Consider the following 19,941-nt stretch of genomic DNA (forward strand, 5'->3'; position numbering starts at 1 on the left):
AACAAGAATATTGACAGAGAAAAGTTTAAAAACAATCTTCTGTAAAAAGGGCAACGCTGTACAAAAGGTTTCCCCCCTGAACTTTCCTTTCCCCTTCAGCAAATAGAGTTGACAACCAGAAGTCCTCCTCCACACTTGCCCATTAACATAGGACATAGGAACATAGGAACAGGAGTAGGTCAAAGACCCCCTCGAGCCTGTTCCGCCATTCAGTGAGATCATAGCTGATCTGCAGCCTAACTCCATATGCCCACCTTTGGCCTGTCTCCTTTAATACCTTTGGTTAACAAAAAGCAATCAATCTCAGACTTAAAATGAATTGATCTAGCATCAATTGCCGTTTGCGGAAGAGTGTTCCAAACCCTTGGTGTGTAGAAGAGTTTCTGAATTTCACCCCTGAAAGGTCTGGCTCTAATTATTAGACTATGCCCCCTAGTCTTAGCATCCCCAACCAGCAGAAATAGTTTCTCTCCATCTATCCTATCTGTTCCCCTTAATATCTTGAAAACTTCGATCAGATCACCCCTTAACCTTCTAAATTCTAGGGAATTCAACCCTAATTTGTGTAATCGCTCCTCGTAACTTAACCCTTGAAGTCCAGGTATCATTCTGGTAAACCTACGCTCCAGGGCCAATATATTCTTCCTGAGGTGTGGTGCCCAGAACTGCTCACAGTACTCCAGGGTTTTGTATAGCTGCAGCATAACTTCTACCCCCTTGTACACTCGTCCTCAAGATATAAAGGCCAGCATTCCAATAGCGTTTTTGATTATTTTCTGTAACTGTTCACAGGACATTGGTAGGTCATACAGCTGGAGGACTCATCACCTGTACATCTAGTACACAGATACTCATGGAGACTAGATATTTACGGGGAGGCAGAGAGGGAGCAGGTGGGAGGAGGTCTCGATGGGCATCTTGGAAACATGGGTTTCCTAGATGACCTGCTGAAATTAACAACAGGAAGCAGTTTAAATGTTTGCAATAGGTTTTGCACCCGACTGCCAGGCTGACTTGAAATGGGTAAAACAAACAAATTATCCTGTAAAAATGGAGGCACGCTGCCTTCTTAAAAGCTTTTATTAGCTGACCCGCCTCTTGCGAACAGTTTGGTCACCTGTCTCCCGATCTGTCTCCATTAAAACCCAGAGGCTGGAAATTTTTTATATTTTAACTTCTCACTTATACCCAACTCACCCATTCTTGGGAGTTAAACACAACTCGTCACATTTCAGGACTTGAAAAGCACATTAGAATTGATATTTTCTTTTAATGCCTATTAAATCACATTTAGAATTTAATAACTTTTATTACGAGTATCTCAATAATTGTGGTGAAGAACATGTTAAATTTACAATACGAGAGGATAATTTGAATGTTTGTGGATAAATAAATGACCAGCACCATCATATATGAACACTATACTCATTCAATGACTGGGAAGCTGATGGCCGAGTGGTTCAATGCACTGAATCATGTAGTAGTTTGTTATGCAGACCAGGAAGGTCCCAGGTTCATTTTGATATTTACTTAACTGATTGCCGGGTCAGTTTCATGGATGACGACAGCCCTCTTGTACCTCATCCAAGTGACGACTCTTCAAATATGAACCTTGACACTGCATGTCAGCAGACTACTTGATTACGGGGAGCATTATAGCAGAGGTCAATTCATTCACCACCTGACATCCTCACCCCACCACTTCCAGCAACAAGTAGAACCGTGGCTGGTTTTCCTCTTCCCAGCTTAGAGGTGCCGAGGCCAACTTTAGTACCCTTGCAACCAGCCTGCTCTACAATTGTGTGGCGACATTATTTTTTGAAAGCAGTTGCAGTGCAATAGTTTCAGATACACTGATGATCGTATCGGTGCCATTTCCTGCTCTCGCCACAAACTAGAACATTTTCACTTTACTTCCAATTTTCACACTTCCCTCACCTTCGCATGGTCCATCTCCGACTCTTCCCTTCCCTTCCTCAACTTGTGTGTCTCCATTTCTGGGGATAGGCTATCGACAAACATCCACCATCAGCCCACTGTCTCCCACAGCTACTTGGACTACACTTCCTCCCACCCCACTTTTGTAAGGACTATTCGATTCTCCCAGTTTCTCCGTCTCTGTCGCATCTGTTCTGTCGATGCCACGTTCCATATTAGTGCTTTCGATATGACTTCCTTTTTCCTCAACCAAGATTCCCCTCTATCGTGATTGGCAAGGCCCTCTCACTACTTCCCCTCCCTCCGAGAACTATGATAGGGATCCCCTTGCCCTCACCTTTCATCCCAGCAGCCTCCAGATTCAACGGATCATCCTCCAGCGTGATCCTACCACCAAACACATCTTCCCCTCCCCTCTCAACATTCCGAAGGGACCACTACCTCCGCAACACCCTGGTCCACTCCTCAATCACTCCCAACACCTCCTCTCCTTTCCACAGCATCTCCCCATGGAAGCGCAAGAGATGCAACACCTGCCGTTTTACCTCCTCCCTCACGTTGTCCAGGTCCCAAACACCCTTTCCAGGTTAACAGCGATTTACTTGTATTTCTTTCAATTTAGTATACTGTATTCACTGCTCAGGATATGGTATCCTCTACATTGGGGAGACCAAACTCAGATTGGGTGACTGCTTTGCGGAACACCTCTGTTCAGTCAGTAAGCATGACCCCGAGCTTTCGGTCACCTGTCACTTTAATTCTCCCCTCCACTCCCATTCTGACCCCTCCATCCTCGGCCTCTTACACTCTTCTATCAAAGTTCAACGCAAGCTCGAGGAACAGTACCTCATCTTTCGATCAGACACTTTACAGCCTTCTGGACTCAACATAGAGTTCAACAATTTCAGACCATAACCTCCACAGCGGATGATTTTGCCATTCCCCATTTATACCTCTTCTAGACACATCTTTTGTTTCTTTGCCTGTTCCATTACCGTCTCCTTTTACTTTGTACAATCATAACTTTTGTTATTTAATCACTCCTGCCTTCCACCCTATCACAAACCTTTTTATTCTTTCCTCCCTACTCCTTCCCTTGCTTAAAATATTTTACTTAAAATCTGTTACATCTCTAACTTTTCCCAGTTCTGACGAAAGGTCACCGACCTGAAACATTGACTGATTCTCTCTCCACAGTTGCTGCCTGACCCGCTGAGTATTTCCAGCATTTTGTTTTTATTGCGATGCAATACTTCCCCACTCTCAATGGCCCGTACAAGGATGTTTCATTTCATGACAACTTGCACAATTCTTACCGTGGCCCTTATGTGCGTCTTGGCTTCTTGGAGCTCTTGCCTTAACCCCTCGGTCAGGGCGGTTACTGCATACTTTGTAGCAGAGTAGAAATGGGTGGCTGAGCTAGGCACCACTCGGTGGCCACTCATACTGAAATGAGGGGAGAAGAGATGGTGTCAGGTCTACTGCAGCACGTAAAGTGCTAAATAAAGCTTACCAAATAGACAGGACCTAGAGGAATATACATACCTAAACAAGTCAGTTGTATAAATATGGCTTTAATCCATGGAATGCAAGGTGTGTAAATGGGAATTGGCGCGATTACATTTTAAAACAAAACCAGCTGGTCCACGAGCATCTTCAGATGGCCTATTTTCCTGTAATATTCGACTGTCTTTCTAAAAGGTTTTAAAAGGGAGGAAAAAAAAAGAAAAAAGCTATTTGCTACACAATAGACATGTGTCTTTGAAGGAGCGGAGTCCAAAATTCTTGCTTTTGCGGATGGTTAAAGTTTTATCACCAACAGTAGCAAAAGAATTAAACTGTGCTGCAGCAACACCTTGCAGGATAGCCAGCGAGAACGATGTGGAATTGGGAGCACCACAAGAGCCGCAGCAAAGAAAGTTTGTGCAGATTTGATTAGAGATTCGTTTGGAGCTTCCTCAGTCCGGCTGGACTGTCTCCAGAGATTGATAAAAGATGGTTGCGTTTTTGAGACAGCAAGTTTGGCCAACATGTGTTCGGTATTTCCATAGAGAATTGGATCTCTGGATTGACCTTTAAATTGCAGACCTTTGGCTGCTTGCCCACTATTTTCATAAGCTCTTTTTAAATACAAGACTATTAATTTGGTCACTAAATGATAGCACTATTCCATAGAAACGTCTCAGTGGGTTATTTCCTCAAAGAAAGTACAGCTTAAATAAAAAACTTTAGAAGTGGGAGTTTTATTGTCGTTCAAGCGGTTGTGCAATGTAAATATTTAAACTGCATGATGCCTCAGTTATCAGTAGAGGACAGAATTCTTTCCAAAAAAAACAAATGAACAGTCCCACTTTGACTCACAGGTCCAGCTCCTCTTGCCAGGGCCCATAATTGGAATGACAGGTTTCAGGTCACAAGTTTGTACATGAATAGCCTCTGGTTATTCCTGAATTTTTCATGTAATTACTACATCAAACAAGGAGAAGAGAGGGTTCAGCCCATACACCGACAGCTGGAACACACCTCATTATATCAGGACAGTTTCATACAAGAACAATGCAAAAAAACGAGACTTTTTTCTTGGGGGCAAAGGGGTGAGGCAGCTCACAATACATCAAGAAAAAGGAAAATGAAATTTCAGAAGGAGTCCATTAGTTCAGGTATAAAGTAACAAAACCTCTGAAAATCGGTTATGAAATGGATCATTCAAAGTAATAATTCACAGCAATGACAACCATGGACTTGTGCTCCTTGTTATTGTACAATGTCAGACTTTAAAACAAAATAGCACTTTGAGACTTCCACGGCAGCTGACCTTCCCCATTAGACAAAACCACTTTATTTTACTGCTCATAGCCACAGGTCTTGGAAATATCTTCAGCAGTAAATCACCCTCAGTGGCAAGCCAGGCACATTAGGCACACACACACACATATTTGAAGGTCAAAGAAAGCAACTCTTGCACTGTTCCATTGCCACATTATTATTCGTTTTTTGTCTTTGAGCATAGAGACAAACCTGCAGTCTAATTAATAATAAACCAACGACAACTCAGTGAATTATTTGAGTCTATGGTCAAGGCGACCTCTGATTATCAGTCACAAACCCAGATTAAGGAGGCATTTAAAAAATGTATATAGTTGCAGGGTGGACTGGGTTGTAGAGCTGAAAGGGGGTTCTGCCAGTCAGGACCTCTTCACATCGCCATTCTCTTCTGACCTGGTTCAATCTGATTGGGCAAGTTGGTGCAGTCTCCGTACTTCGGCTGGAGCTAAAATTACAATCGGGGGTGGGGGGGGGAAGAGCAGTCCAATGATGTCATTGGACCCCGACCTGCATATGTTAAAGAAGGACCCTGTCGACTTTGGGCAGGTGGTATAGCTGCTTGTCCAGAAGACCCAGTAAAAACTGGAAACAGCAAGATCTGGGGGTGTATGCTAACTGGTGTTTTTTAACTGTTGATCTGCCTAGTTTCTGCCCGGCAGGTAAGGTTAAAATCCACCCCAGTGTATTTTACCCACAGGAATACCAAGTCACCTACTCACATTGATTATTATTCATCTTTGCCTTAACAATGATGAGGGGGGTCAGGATTTTTTTTTTTTTTTAATAAAAGAATTACAGTTTTTGTCTCTTCTCATTTTGATAAATACGTCACTCTGAAATGGAAGTTTGTTGAGAAGCAAGTTGACCAGGGTACAAGGCTAAAAATAATTAAAGACAATTCTCATTAGCAGCTTCCACTTAACATAGTCACTATTAAAGAAGCTGTGAGGTGTTATTCCTACTTCAACATCTATTGGAAAGTTGCTGACCAGCACAGTGAGGTAGTGCTAGAAAAGGCTGAAATGAATGAGTCAAAAGAATTAGTCATGAATTGGAGCAACATTTAATCGAGGCTCTTAAGCTACATTCCATTGTCTCCTTCTGAGCTGATTAGACACAGTGACCCTTCCTTACTTAAATCATTCTCACTTCAACTTAGAGAGCTATAGAGTGCATTCTCAGCAGTATATATAATGCAACACTTGGCATTCTTGTTTCTTTTTAACTTTTATATAAATGTTCACCGATAAAACCACCTATTAAGTAAACAGTACTCAGCCTGCTGTGTATCAGGTAACATTTGCCTGTCGAAGCTCAGCAAACACATTTTACAAAACTTGCAATGAGAGAACATACAGATTTAACATGGCAAAGTCTGACAGCACTATGCCTTTGTCTTCGTGAATATGAAAAGACAGTTCTGAAATCCTCCAGCAGATTGCAATAAAAATAAAGTTCTGAATGTCGTACTTGCCTGTTCACAGTCTGCTCGAACTTACCTAGAGAGACGCATGGATGAATTCCAGGATTGTAATTTGGGATTTAATCAGGATTCAGTTGGACCAACATTAAATTTATCGACACTCTGTTTCATCTGATTATCACATCCACTGACATTATATTCGGAAAAAAAGACTTCATATTCTAGAAAGTGGAATTTTGCCCAGCACTGCTCTAATGCTGAAGGTTTGATTTTTGGGCTGCTTACCACGGAGACTGCACACACCAAGCTGAAGATATATTTCATCTTTAAAACAAGCACCATAAATGAGAGATTGTTATGGAATAAAAGGGAAATGAAGAAAGATGATTTCCCACGCAAGCGAACAATTTAATTCTCTTACCTATTAATGTTAATAATGTGTCCATCATCAATATGCCGCTCTTTCATTGATTGGTAGGACTCTCGGGTACAGATAGACATTGCTATCACATTAACCTGAAACAAAGATTGTAGACACGAGTTCAACACTTTAGATAGCCCTCTACAGTTTCACATTTGAAGATTCTTTGTAAATTATGACATCGGTGGTAGATTTTACACATCATCCAATAAAACTTTGATAGATCCCAAAGCTTTTTCATGGAGTAACAGCTGATTATTTTTAAAGCTGAATACATTCGGTGAGGAGGCCTTCTTTTCCCGCGCTGCGAAGCGCGCTCCCGTCCTCCAGGCTCCCATGCAGAAGATGCAGTCACGTGTGACTGCTCAGCCAATCAGGTAAAGTATTCTCAATTAATAGCAATGGGAACTCCATATCTACGAGTTCTCATTGCCATTAGTTGTGGAAAAAAAAGCAAACACAATAACACCAATTAAAAAAATAACACCGCACAATTAAAATGAACTGAAATTAAAGTTAATATCTTAAAAAAAAAAATTTCTCTAAGTTTTTTATGGTTTCAAATAAATTTAACGCAGTGGACAGGATTTTTAAAAATAATTTTAAAAAAATTGTACATTTTAAGTGTATTTTAAAACTCTTATGCCTGTAAAGTAGGCTATGCGCAAGAGTTTTGAGGACATTTGCTGGGCAAGAGATGGGTAAATACTGCAATCTTGCCCATGCAAATGTCCTCGCTCCCGATATGTGGATGATCTGTCAAGCTTGACAGATCGGAAAAGCTGGTTTTCACTCCGTACGGACCCAAGGAGGCCGGAATTTCTGGGTCATATTCATAGAATCATACTCTTCAGCCAATGCCCCAAGACTCCTCCATCACCATCCCTGTTCCACTGACAGGATAGACCCACCAGAGGTGGGGTAGAGTGGTATACAGGCAGGGGATAGTGGCCCTGGAAGTCCTTAACATTAACTCTGGACACAGGAAGTCTCATGGCTTTAGGTCCAGCATGGGTGAGGAAACCCCCTGCTGATTACTACCTACCGCCCTCCCTCAGCTAATGAATCGGTACTTCTCCATGTTGACTACCATTTGGAAAAAGCACTGAGGGCATCAAGAGTACAAATCACTAAAAATAGTGACAAGTTAATAATGCCATAAAAAAAGCAAACAACACACTATGGTTTATTTCTAGATAGAATTGAAAATCAGAGAAGTTATATTAAACTTGTATAGAACCTTGGTTAGACCACACTTGCAATACTGTGCACAGTTCTAGTCTCCATATTATAAAAAGGCTAGAGGCACTGGAGAAGATTTACTATAATTGTACCAGAAGGCAGAGGTTATACCCATGAGGAAAGGTTGCGTCATGTTTGTAATCTTCACATAACTGTAACCTTTATGTAACAACACTGTATACACCTGAGTAATGCACACCTTGACCACAGGGGGTGAACTTGTGGGAGGACATTCCTCACCTGGTCTTCGAGGTATATAAAAAGGGAGGTCCCACGCAGGGTCGTCACTTCTTGGTCCTGTGAATAAAGGTACAGGTCACAGAGTGACCTTGTCTCCAGTATGTGCCTCGTGTTGATTTGCTGTAATGTGCAAGGACACAACATTTGGCGACGAGAAACGGAAATCAACGACAAGAGAATGGCCATCGGTAACACAGAGGAACGGTACTGTGTTGGGACGATTTCGTTGAGGCTCCAGCAGAGTTGTGTCACGAAGGATTGGCTGGGAGCGGCAGCGGCTCACAAGTGAAGGGCGCGTCTACTGACCAGCTGTGGACCCAAGACGTACGCGCTGATGAAAGACCTGATCGCACCCGAGAAGCCGGCAGACAAGACCTTCGAGGAGCTCGGCAAACTGATCGGTGAGCACCTCAAACTGGCGAGTAGTATACACATGGCCCGACACCGATTCTATACGCACCAACGTTGAGAAGGGCAGTGCATACCGGACTTCGTTGTGGACCTTCGGCACTTGGCCAGCCTCTAAGTTCACAGACGCCTGCAGGGGCGAGATGTTACGGGATTTCTTCATTGAGGGCATTGGTCTTGCCGGGATTTTTAGGAAGCTAATTGAGACCAAGGACTTAACCTTGGAAGCAATGGCGTTGATGGCTCAAACCTTCATGGCGGGGGAGGAGGAAGCCAAGATCATATACGCGCGCAACTCTGCTCCCAACGTGGCGATGGAGCAGGGAGTTAACATGGTAAGCGCGACTCAGAACCCCGCAGGCAGGCAAAGACAATTCGACACCAACCAGGCAGTAATAGACTCTAGGGTGGGCCTGTAACAGAGACAATGGCAGGTTGAACGGACATTTACACCATTACAAGGGACAATAGATCCAGGATGGGACCATTGACATCCACAAAAAGAGTGCTCAAGAGTAATCAAAGAGACAATGAGAGAGGAATGCCTGGTAACAGCTCTTTTGTTCACAACAATCTCAGCTCATGCTGGAGGTGCGGGGGCAAACATGCTGCGAAGACCTGCCGGTTTCAACAATTCATCTGCAGAAATTGTAACTTGAGTGGACATTTAGCCAGGATGTGCAGGAAGCCCGCAGTGAGGCTGGTTTACGAAGTGGATGAACCACAAGAGGGATCTGCAAGGCAGGGGTATGCCTGGGATACAGCAATGGACGCTGAAGTTCAGCGGGTCCAGGTGGCAAACATCCACAGCTCATACACAAAAACGCCACCTATGATGATGAGAGTACTGTTAAACGGCATCCCAGTACGCATGGAGCTGGACACAGGAGTCACTTATGAGTGTCCAACAATTCGAGAAACTGTGGCCACTCAGAGCTAACGGACCCAAACTAGAACACATTGACACGCAACTACGGACGTACACCAAAGAGATCATCCCGGTACTAGGCAGTGCAATGTTGGTGGTCACACATAATGGATCTCAGAACCGGCTGCCACTCTGGATTGTCCCGGGAAATGGTCCCGCGCTTTTGGGGAGGAGCTGGCTAGCCGAGATGAACTGGAAATGGGGGGGGGGGGGGGGGGGGGGATGTGCACGCCATTTCATCTGTGGAGCGAAGTTCATGCTCACAGGTCCTACAAAAGTTCGAGTCATTATGTCAACCTGGTGTCGGGACTTTCAAAGGCACCAAAGTAAGGATACGCATCACCCCGGACACCACACCAGTGCACCACAAAGCCAGAGCTGTGCCCTATGTGATGCAGGAGAAAATTGAGAGCGAGTTGGACAGGTTGCTAAGAGGGCATAATTTCGCCCGTTGAATTCAGCGACTGGGCAAGTCCCATCGTCCCTGTTCTAAAAACGGATGGCTCGGTCAGGATCTGTGGCGACTACAAGGCCACCATCAACCGAGTGTCCCACGCTGGCAGGTGGCAAGCTGTTCACCAAGTTGGACCTCACTTCTGCCTACATGACCCAGCAACTGGCCGAAGAATCCAAGTTACTGACCACCATCACCACGCACAAGAGGCTGTTTGTCTACAACAGGTGTCCGTTTGGCATTCGTTCAGCAGCCGCTATCTTTCAGAGGAACACGGAAAGCCTGCTTAAATCCATCCCCGGAACAATCGTATTTCAGGATGACATCCTTATCACTGATCGAGACACCGAGGAACACCTCCACAACCTGGAGGAGGTGCTACGCCGACTGGACCGGGTAGGCCTGCGACGAAAGAAGTCCAAGTGTGTGTTTTTGGCCCCCAGAGGTCGAGTTTTTGGGCAGGAGGGTTGCCGCAGACTGGATCCGGCCCACTGAATCCAAAATGGAGGTGATCCGTCGCATGCCCAGGCCGGGCAACACATCAGAGATGCGTTCATTTCTGGGACTATTGAACTATTTTGGGAACTTTCTACCAAACTTAAGTACATTGCTGGAGCCGCTACACGTGCTCCTGCGTAAGGGTTGCGATTGGTTTTGGGGGGACTGTCAGGAACAGGCTTTCAATCGGGCGCGGAACCTGCTTTGTTCTAATAAGTTATTGACCCTGTACGAAATTGGTTTTGACATGAGATGCATCATCCTATGGGGTTGGATGCATGTTGCAGCAGAGTAATGAGGGCCAACTCCAACCTGTGGCTTATGCCTCCAGGTCGCTCTCCCAAGCAGAAAGGGGGTATGGGATGGTTGAAAAGGAAGCACTCGCATGTGTCTACAGGGTGAAAAAGATGCACCAGTACCTTTTTGGCAGAAGGTTCGAGTTAGAAACGAACCACAAGCCGTTAACAACCCTGTTGTCCGACAGCAAAGCGGTCAATGCCAATGCGTCAGCTCGCATACAGCGATGGGCTCTCACGCTGGCTGCGTATGACTACACCGTACGGCACCGGCCAAGCACCGAAAATTGCATTGACGCGCTCATGAGGTGATGTCATGTTTGTAATCTTCACATAACTGTAACCTTTATGTAACAACACTGTACACTGTATACACCTGAGAAATGCACACCTTGACCACAGGGGGTGAACTTGTGGGAGACACTCCTCACCTGGTCATCCAAGTACATAAAGGGAAGTCCCACTCAGGGTCATCACTTCTTGGTCCTGTGAATAAAGGTACAGGTCACAGAGTGACCTCGTCTCCAGTATGTGCCTCGTGTTGATTTGCTGTAGTGTGCAAGGACAACAGGTTGAACTGTCTGGGGCTCTTTTCTCAGAAAAAGAATAGACAGTGGGGTGACCTGATGAAAAGGTTGGATAGGATTGACTTAGAAAAGATTTCTCTACTTCTGGGGTTGGGGGAGGGGGTAGAAAGAGACCAGAACTAGGGGCCATAAATATAAGATATTCACTAATAAATCCAGTAGGGAATTCAGGAGCAACTTGTTCACCCAAAGAGGGGTAAGAATGTGGAACTTGCTACCACAACTAATAACTGCTGCGACTAGCATAGATACATTTAAAGGGAAGCTAGATAAACACAAGAGGGAGGAAAGAATAGAAGGATATGTTAATAGAGTTAGATGAAGGGTGAGAGAAGGCACATGTGGAGCATAAACAACAGCATGAACTTCTTGTGCCAAATGTCCTGTTCTGTGCTGTAAATACCATGTAACACTAAGGTTACAGAATATTTTCTGGGTGAATGACTTCAAAGTCAATCAAGAGTGGCTTGATAGTACCATCACTGACCAAGCTAAAAAGACATTTGCTGCCAGACTGGGCTTGTGCCAGGTGGAGAGAGAACACAAGGGAATAACCTACTTGACCTTCTCCCCAATCTACTTGTAAATCTACTTATAACGGTATAGGTAGAAGTGACCATCACACAGTCCTCATGGAGGCCAAGTCCCATCTTCACACATAGCACACTCTCCATCATGTTGTGTGGCATTACCAATGTGCTAAGTGGGACAGATGCAGAACAGACCCAGCAGCTCAATACTAGGCATCCATGAGATGCTGTGGTTTCATGAGTAGCAGCAGCAGAATTGTGTGTCCCACATCTACTGGTGAATGGACAAACACACACACACACACCCCTTGAATACAATTAATACCCACCATCACAGATGCTAGTCTTCAGTCAATTCAATTCATTCCACAGCATCAAGAAACAGCCGAGTGCACTGGCTACGGCTATGGGGCCCGACTGTAGTGTTGAGGACCTGTGCTCCAGAACTAGCCATGCACCTAGCTAAGCTGTTCCAGTTCAGCTACAACACTGGAATCTACCAGACAGTGTGGAAAATTGCCCAGTTATGTCCTATTTACAAAAAGCAGGTCAAATGCAACCCGACCAATTACCGCCCCATCACCCTATTCACAATCATCAGCAAAGTGAAGAAAGGAGTCAACAGTGCTATCAAGTGGCATTTAACTCACCAATGCTCAGTTTGGGTTTATAGAATCGGAGAAGGCCATCTAGCCCTTTGTGTCTGTGCCAGCCGAAGAGAGCTATCCCACTTTCCAGCTTTATTTTGGTCAAGGCCACCCAGTTCCAGACTTAAAGCTATGGTCCAAACAAAAAAATCTGAATTCCAGAGTAGAGGCAAGAATGATGGCCCTCGCTACCAAGGCAGTATTCGACCGAGTGTGGTACCAAGGAGCCCTAGTACAACTGGTCAATGGTGACGAGAGGAAAACTCCAGTAGCTGGAGTCAAACCTGGCACAATTTTCGTAACTTTTCACGAAAATGCCTGACTTGAGTTTATTTAAGTGTTTCAAGTGAAAGTCATTTTGCTCTGCAATATTCCGGCACCATAACAGAATTGCATAATATTGTTCCTTACAACTGATGCAATTTTAGTATATGCAGAAACCATGGCAATGAGCACCTGCTGTAGAAATTCAGGACAATTTTGCATAAGCACAGAGTCACTGTGCACTGAACAGGAATTAGCCAAGATAGAATTGTGATCTGTTCACACTGTATTAATCCCAGTTGAAAAATTCAAACTCCAGCTTCCTGTTCAATGAATATTCTCTGCTCAAATCTCATAATATAATTGTTTATATGATTCAAATCTTATTTCTCCCTATTCAATTTCCGTTTTAAGGGTTTCATGCCCCTGGATTTTGGCTCTAGACAAACACAGTGTTGTAGAATGCCGAAAGGTTAACAAACAAGTAGGTATAAAGCTAATAAAGGGGAAATATATTCTTATTGAACTGTCATATATTCCAGGATTTCATGGTGTAATATCTATACATGTAACAATAGCTCAGTCACTCCTGGGGTACCATGTTTTATTCATTAAGACTTATGGATATGAGCAGCATAAAAGCAAATTGTGTGTGGAACTCTGCCTGCTGCAATGTCTGAAAATTCCACTCCAGTGATACTGTGAATTGGGAGTGCTGCCCACAGCCAGCATCCAGGAATTGGATGAGGCTTCCAGCTTTCATGAAACCTCTAATATGGAGTTGCGTCGCTTTCAATTCTAGCCTTTTCTTTTTAAGCCATAACGGGAATATTCTCTACCCTTGATTTCTCTTCGAATAATTTCTCCCTGGTGTTGCTGTTCAGTTGATTGCTAGACAAAACAATGCAATAATGGACCTGTGTGTGTTAATACTGTCCCCAATTGTTGCCAAGAGGATGTAAAAAAATTTGGCTCCATTATAGCTTGTAACTTAGTGGCTTCATTGGGAAGAAACTAGCACATTAGCAGTAGGTCAGTGAGGGTGCAAAAGGTTCAGTGGACCAGGGAAAGAATTCCATTGCAAATGCATGTTCAATTCCCTTTGCTTCCAAACAAATAACATTACATGGAGTGTATTTTACTCAGTATATGCATGTGAGTGTGCGTGCAAGATGGAAAGAGAGAGAGTGGCGCGCACGAGAGGGTGAGCAAGCACGAGAGGGTGAGCGCGAACAAGCTATAGGCAGTACATTTTCTAGTTTCCATTATGTATTATGGATCCATGGTTTCTGTCAGCATGGTACTGCAGCCTAATGCTTCTACACCCTCGGGACCTGACCTGTGCCGAATAAGGGATTTGGCCTGATAAAGAGAGGTCACGCCGAGGAGAGGGGAGGCGGCCCGAGGTCAGGGAGCAGGGATGAGATCGGTGCCCTGGGCGGGCCCGAAATATCGGTGGGCCAAATGTCGGTACGGCCCCCCTGCGGGTCGAGTGCCAGCGGGCTCGAAAGTCGGGGTGCAGGTCGGCCACGTTCTGCGCATGCGCCCCCAGCATCATGCTGGACAAGGGGTGGTGCCGGATAAGGGAAGTTCATTTCATGTGCTGACTATTCATCTTATAACAAGTATTTATATTGTGCCTTTAACGTAGTAAAACTTCCCAAAGTACTTCACAGGAATGTTAAAATTTGACAACGAGCCACGAGGGGATATCAGGGCAAAAGCTTGGTGAAAGAGGTAGCTATTAAGGAGCATTTTATAGGGGGAAAAGAGAGGCAAGAGAGGCGGAGGGGCTTAGAGAGAGAATTCCAGAGAATAGGACCTGGTGGAGCAATTGAAATCGAGGATGTTCAAGAGCCCAGAATTGGAGGAGCACAGATATCTGAGGGTTGTAGGGCTGGAGGAGATGAGAGATAGAGGGGCAAGGCCATGGAGGGATTTGAAAACAAGAATGAGAATTTTAAAAAGTGAAACATCGCTTAACCAGGAGCCAATGTAGTTCAGCGAGCAAAGGGGTGCTGGGTGAACGGGATTTGGTGCAAGTTATGACACGCACAGCGGAGTTTTGGATGACATCAAGTTTACGAAGGGTAAAATGTGGGTGGCCAGTCAGAAGTGCATTGGAATAGTCATAGAAACATAGAAATTAGGTGCAGGCCATTCGGCCCTTCGAGCCTGCACTGCCATTCAAAAAGATCATAGCTGATCATTCAAACTCAGTACCCCTTTCCTGCTTTCTCTCCAAACCCCTTTGGCCACAAGGGCCATATCCAACTCCCTTTTGAATATATCGAACGAATTGACCTCAACAACTTTCTGCGGTAGAGAATTCCACTGGTTAACCACTCAGTGAAGAAGTTTCTCCTCATCTCAGTCCTAAATGGCTTACCCCTTATTCTTAGACTGAGAGCCCTGGTTCTGGAACTCCCCAGCAACGGGAATATTCTTCCTGCCTCCAACCCCGTCAGAATTTTATATGTTTCTATGAGATCCTCTCTCATTAGAGGTTACAAAACCATGGATGAGGGTTTCAGCAGCAGATGAGCTGAGGCAGAGGTGGTGTGGGGCGACATTACGGAGGTCAAAATAGGCAGTCTTGGTGCAGATATGTGGTCGGAAGCTCGGCTTAGGGTCAAATAGGACAACATCAAGGTTGCGAACAGGCTGAGGTCAGCCTCACAGTTGTCAGGGAGAGGGATGGAGTCAGTGGCTAGGGAACGGAGTTTGTGGCAGGGACTGAAAACAATGGCTTCAGTCTTTCCAATATTTAGTTGGAGGAAATTTCTGCTCATCCCATACTGGATATCAGACAAGCTTCCTGACAATTTTGAGACCATGGAGCGGTCGAGAGAAGTGGTGATGAGTTATAGCTGGGCGCCATCATGTGGAACCTGATGTCGTGTTTTCAGAATATGTAGATGAGAAATAGGAGGGGGCTAAGGATAGATTCTTGGTGGACACCAGAGGTAATGTTACAGGAGCGGGAAGAGAATCCATTGTAGGCAATTCTCTGGCTATGACTGCATATACTAGAATGGAACCAGGTGAGTGCAGTCCTACCTAGCTGGACAAAGGTTGGAGGAGGATGGTGTAATCAACCGTGTCAAAGACTCCGCACATCAAAATAGAAGATAGAAACTTAAAACTCTTTGAACCTTGCAACAAGAACATGTCTGACAGCCATCTACTTAGCCTCATCTGTGTAGCAAGCATCTACCTCAATGAATATTGGTTATGGGTCAAATTAGTCATGGGGATTCTCAGAGGTCTCTGGCAGAGTGTGAAGTAGCGCATTATCCAATCATTTACCCCGGTCATTGCAATGGCTTGGGCCATTGTACAGGATCGCATTTAACAAAAAAACAAACTGATATATACCGAAGACTATACTTCGTCTCGACTCCTTGTGCAACGGGACATTGGCTAGTATGGTTTAAAACTTTACAAAGTCATTTAAAAGGCTTTCATTTTATGGCACTAGAAAACACAATTTAACATGAGAACTTAAGGTGAAAAATAAAGTATTATGTTGAAGCTACTAGTTTTTAAGCACAAAGAATCTTGGTACGTCATTACAATAAGCACTCTCCATTCTTGCACAATTTACTGAACTGCTTTCATTTAGTGCATTTATCTTTAAACGTATTATTGTGGACAGAGATTTCACCCTGTCTCCAAGTTGCACTGCCTTCTAGTTAGTGGGAGATGACAGATCAAGAGTTCAGACCAGAATAAAAAATTTTTTTCTAGAATAGGTTTTCAGTTCCTTCAGACTCAACTAATGAGGTACCAAAGTCCATTCAGACTGTAAACAACACTTCCGATAGAGAGATGGAATAAAAATGGTAGGAAAAACTGTATCGCGGGGATTCCGAACGCCCAATAGGAACAAAGTTTTAAATATCGTAACAGAATGGAAAATTGGCTTCCTTTGCTTTGGTCTTGGTGCATCACTAACCCAGATTTTGCAGTCAGCGGCAAAGTGACAGCACTCACCACTGACCTTGAAGAAAGCTACCGAAAGATCTAGCAATCTCTGCGCCGTGGATTTTACCTATCCCAATGTTAATTTCATTCTGGCATCACCTATAGAGGATCTCTGGCATCTAGCAACAATTATGTTATCAAGGTGGCTAAGCAGCCAATCATATCAAAGAATTCGCTCAGCCAGCAAACCAGGAAGTAAAAAGTACTGATTATCTTTCACTTTTTAAAAATCAGAGCGAAATAAAGATTCTGACATACACATGGGATTACAGTAGAAGGTATAATATCAAACAAACTTTTAAAATGTCTTTTTAAATCTATGGGAATTTTTAATCATATCCCACAAATATAAAATTAGTTTTTCAGGGCCACAAAAGTTGTACAGCAGTAATTATGACTTAGTACGCCATTAAAAACCCAGTTACACTTTATTCAACAAGGCTTAACTTTGGTGCGGGGGGGGAAGGTTTCTAGAGAGAGGAGTGTAAAAAATGGACATTAGTGACAATTCAAGTGATTTCTAAGATTTCCATCTGCAAGGACTTCAACAGCACACCCTGTGGAGGAGCCGGATATCATTGACAGCAACTTCTGAATTTACGCATTTAACTGCGCATGTGAAGACCCAAGGAGTTAGTCAGTTTCACAGAGTAATGATGGCAAACACAGACAGTTTTGCCATCATTACAACCACAAAGTCCGGGCCAATTTCTTTGAATTTTCCCCCAGGTTCGTACATAAATCCAGAAAGTTTTGTTGTGAAGTTGAGTGCAACGAATAAGGAGTGTAATTTTTTGGTCTAATTTGTTTGTACAGCACGTCTCATGTAAGGATTTTCATTCATAGATTGCTGTACACATTCCAAACTAGTGTGAACAACCTAAGCTAAGATAGCAAGAACTTTATGAACAGAAGACGATATTCCCTTCCTCAGGACAATCAATTTGCTTTTTTACAGTACCTCCACAGCCGAGATCAAGCAACCCCCGCTCATTCATTTAAAAAGTGTTGTTGCGTACAAAAACATTTCTCTGGTTAATGGCGACTTATAAACCAAGACAGGGAAACAAAAAGCACAATTTAAAAAAATTCTCTCCACATTCCCCCCTCCCCCACTCCCAAATTCCCAAATCAGTCACTTTTCAAAAGCTTCCATTGGTTAAAGTAAATGCACTTGGTACATCAATCTGGCATCTGACCCCAAATTGGAGAAAACTCGATACTTTGCTATACAATTGCAACACTGGGACTGCTGTGTGCAAAATGCTGACTCTTGGAAGAAACTGAATTGGAGAAATTGGATATGAACAGAAAGGTCAAAGTGCGGATCAGTAATGCCAAGAATATGTGATTTAGTGCTTTTTAGTTGTAGAATCCATGGTAACAGCTGATCTGTATTAGCAGTGGATTCTGAAGCCCTGCACATTATTCCATTACAGTATTGTAATGGAATAAAAGCCACTGACAATCACAATATCTGTAGCAGTATTAAGATTATTTTTTGGCACTGCTTGGTGTGACACAAGAAAAGATAATTATTAAAAAGTCACGGCCAACATATGGAGCACAGCATTTGTAGTAGAGTTCTACACAACATAGGGAACAGTGCCATAGAAAGGCTACCCCTAACTACAGCTGCTCAGCATCAGTTCATCTTTCCCCTAACATTAATTGATTCACGAACTGCTACCTTGATTTTAGTGCACTTGATTTTTGAAGTAACCTGCAATGCAGAGAAATGTTAGGTTTAAGGGCTAGGGTAGCATTTACTTCGAGGAGTGAAACTATTTGAATTAAGATCAGGCATTAATGAAAATCCTCATTAAAAGCCAGAGATTGAAAAAGCTAATGGCTCTGGTGCACAGGCACTCCTATTCCTACCCAAGCATGCAACTGCTCCCTAGCTTATCAACTGTTCTTTTCAACTGGTTGGTCCTATCTCTGTGCAAAGCAGCAAACTAGAGATGGGAATAAAGTCTGAATTTTCCACATTTGAAAGTCAAGGCTGCGCTGCCCATGGTATGTGCGCGTCAGGTGTAAGGGGGGAATGGCCTGGCTGGATTTTCCAATTTAGCACCTGACCACTCATTTGAATGGACTCCCTGCATATGGAAAATATGTGCAGGAAGCAAGATGCTGGTTGGCAGCCAGTTAGAACGTTGAGCAAATAGAAAAGTTATAAAGATATTGCCCCTGGCAAACCTAGCATGTGTCACTTGCTTTATGCATCAGTGTACAGCGGATAGGCTGTTGTCTGGTATGCTGGCCTGGAAAGAGCCTGTGGTATAAAAACATTATGGCCGTTATAACCTTCACAGATATGGGTAGCACCATTGCATTCTTGAAGGTGGCCTGCAGGTCAGCACGCAGCAGATGGTAACAACTTGTATTTATTATAGAGCCTTTAACAGGAGTATTGTAAGACAAAAAATGACACCGAGCCATAAGGGAAATTAGGGTAGACGATCAAAAGCTTGCTCAAAGAGCACAGATATCTCGGGGGGGTTGTGAGGCTGAAGGAGATTACAGAGATAGGGAGGGGCGAGGCCATGGAGGGATTTGAAAACAAGAATAAGAATTTTGAAATCAAGGCATTGCTTAACCGGGAGCCAATGTGGGTCAGCGAGCACAGGGGTGATGGGTGAACAGGACTTGGTGCGAGTTAGGGCACAGGCAGCCGAGTTTTAGATGACCTCAAGTTTACGCAGGGTAGAACATGAGAGGCCAGCCAGGAATGCGTTGGAATAGTCAAGTCCAGAGGTAACAATGGCATGGATGAGGGTTTCAGCAGCAGATGAGCTTAGGCAAGGGCGACGTTACGGAGCGTAGGCAGGCTTCGTTATGCCGTGAATATGTGGTCAGCAGCTTATTTCAGGGTCAAATGACACCAAGGTACATCTCAGTCACTGCCTCTCTGCTGAAGCGGAGGTGCCAAAAATAGGTCTCCAGATATTTTAGGTACAGTTGACGCAGTCAATATACTTGGGTTCTGGGGTGTCTGTTACGGTGTACAAAGTTTCTGAGGTGCCTTTCAATTTAAAAATGGCACACCATCTTTATTCAAGAATTTCTCCTCCTCCTCCAAGTAATGCAATGTAATAAGAACATAAGAAATAGGAGCAGGAGTAGGTCATTTGACCCCTCTCGCCTGCTCTGCCATTTAATAAGATCATGGCTGATCTGATCATGGACTCAGCTCCACTTCCCTGTCCGCTCCCCATAACCCTTTATTCCCATACTGCTCAAAAATCT

General features: G+C 43.9%; 1 protein-coding gene across 2 annotated transcripts in view; it reads right to left on the reverse strand.

Annotated features, from left to right (window-relative positions):
• Window positions 1–19,941, reverse strand: part of dhrs11a (dehydrogenase/reductase 11a) — a 128,692-nt gene that overhangs the window by 49,432 nt on the left and 59,319 nt on the right. Inside the window, exons 3-4 of one of the 2 annotated variants that reach the window (XM_070857187.1) lie at window positions 6,609–6,703; window positions 3,255–3,384 (exon numbers count right to left, since the gene is read on the reverse strand). In XM_070857187.1, coding sequence (XP_070713288.1) covers window positions 3,255–3,384; window positions 6,609–6,703 — 225 coding nt within the window. The remainder of the gene's footprint in view (window positions 1–3,254; window positions 3,385–6,608; window positions 6,704–19,941) is intronic. The other variant, XM_070857188.1, reaches the window with a different exon arrangement.

This window comes from Pristiophorus japonicus, chromosome 16, assembly GCF_044704955.1.
Source record: "Pristiophorus japonicus isolate sPriJap1 chromosome 16, sPriJap1.hap1, whole genome shotgun sequence".
NCBI lineage: Eukaryota > Metazoa > Chordata > Chondrichthyes > Pristiophoridae > Pristiophorus > Pristiophorus japonicus.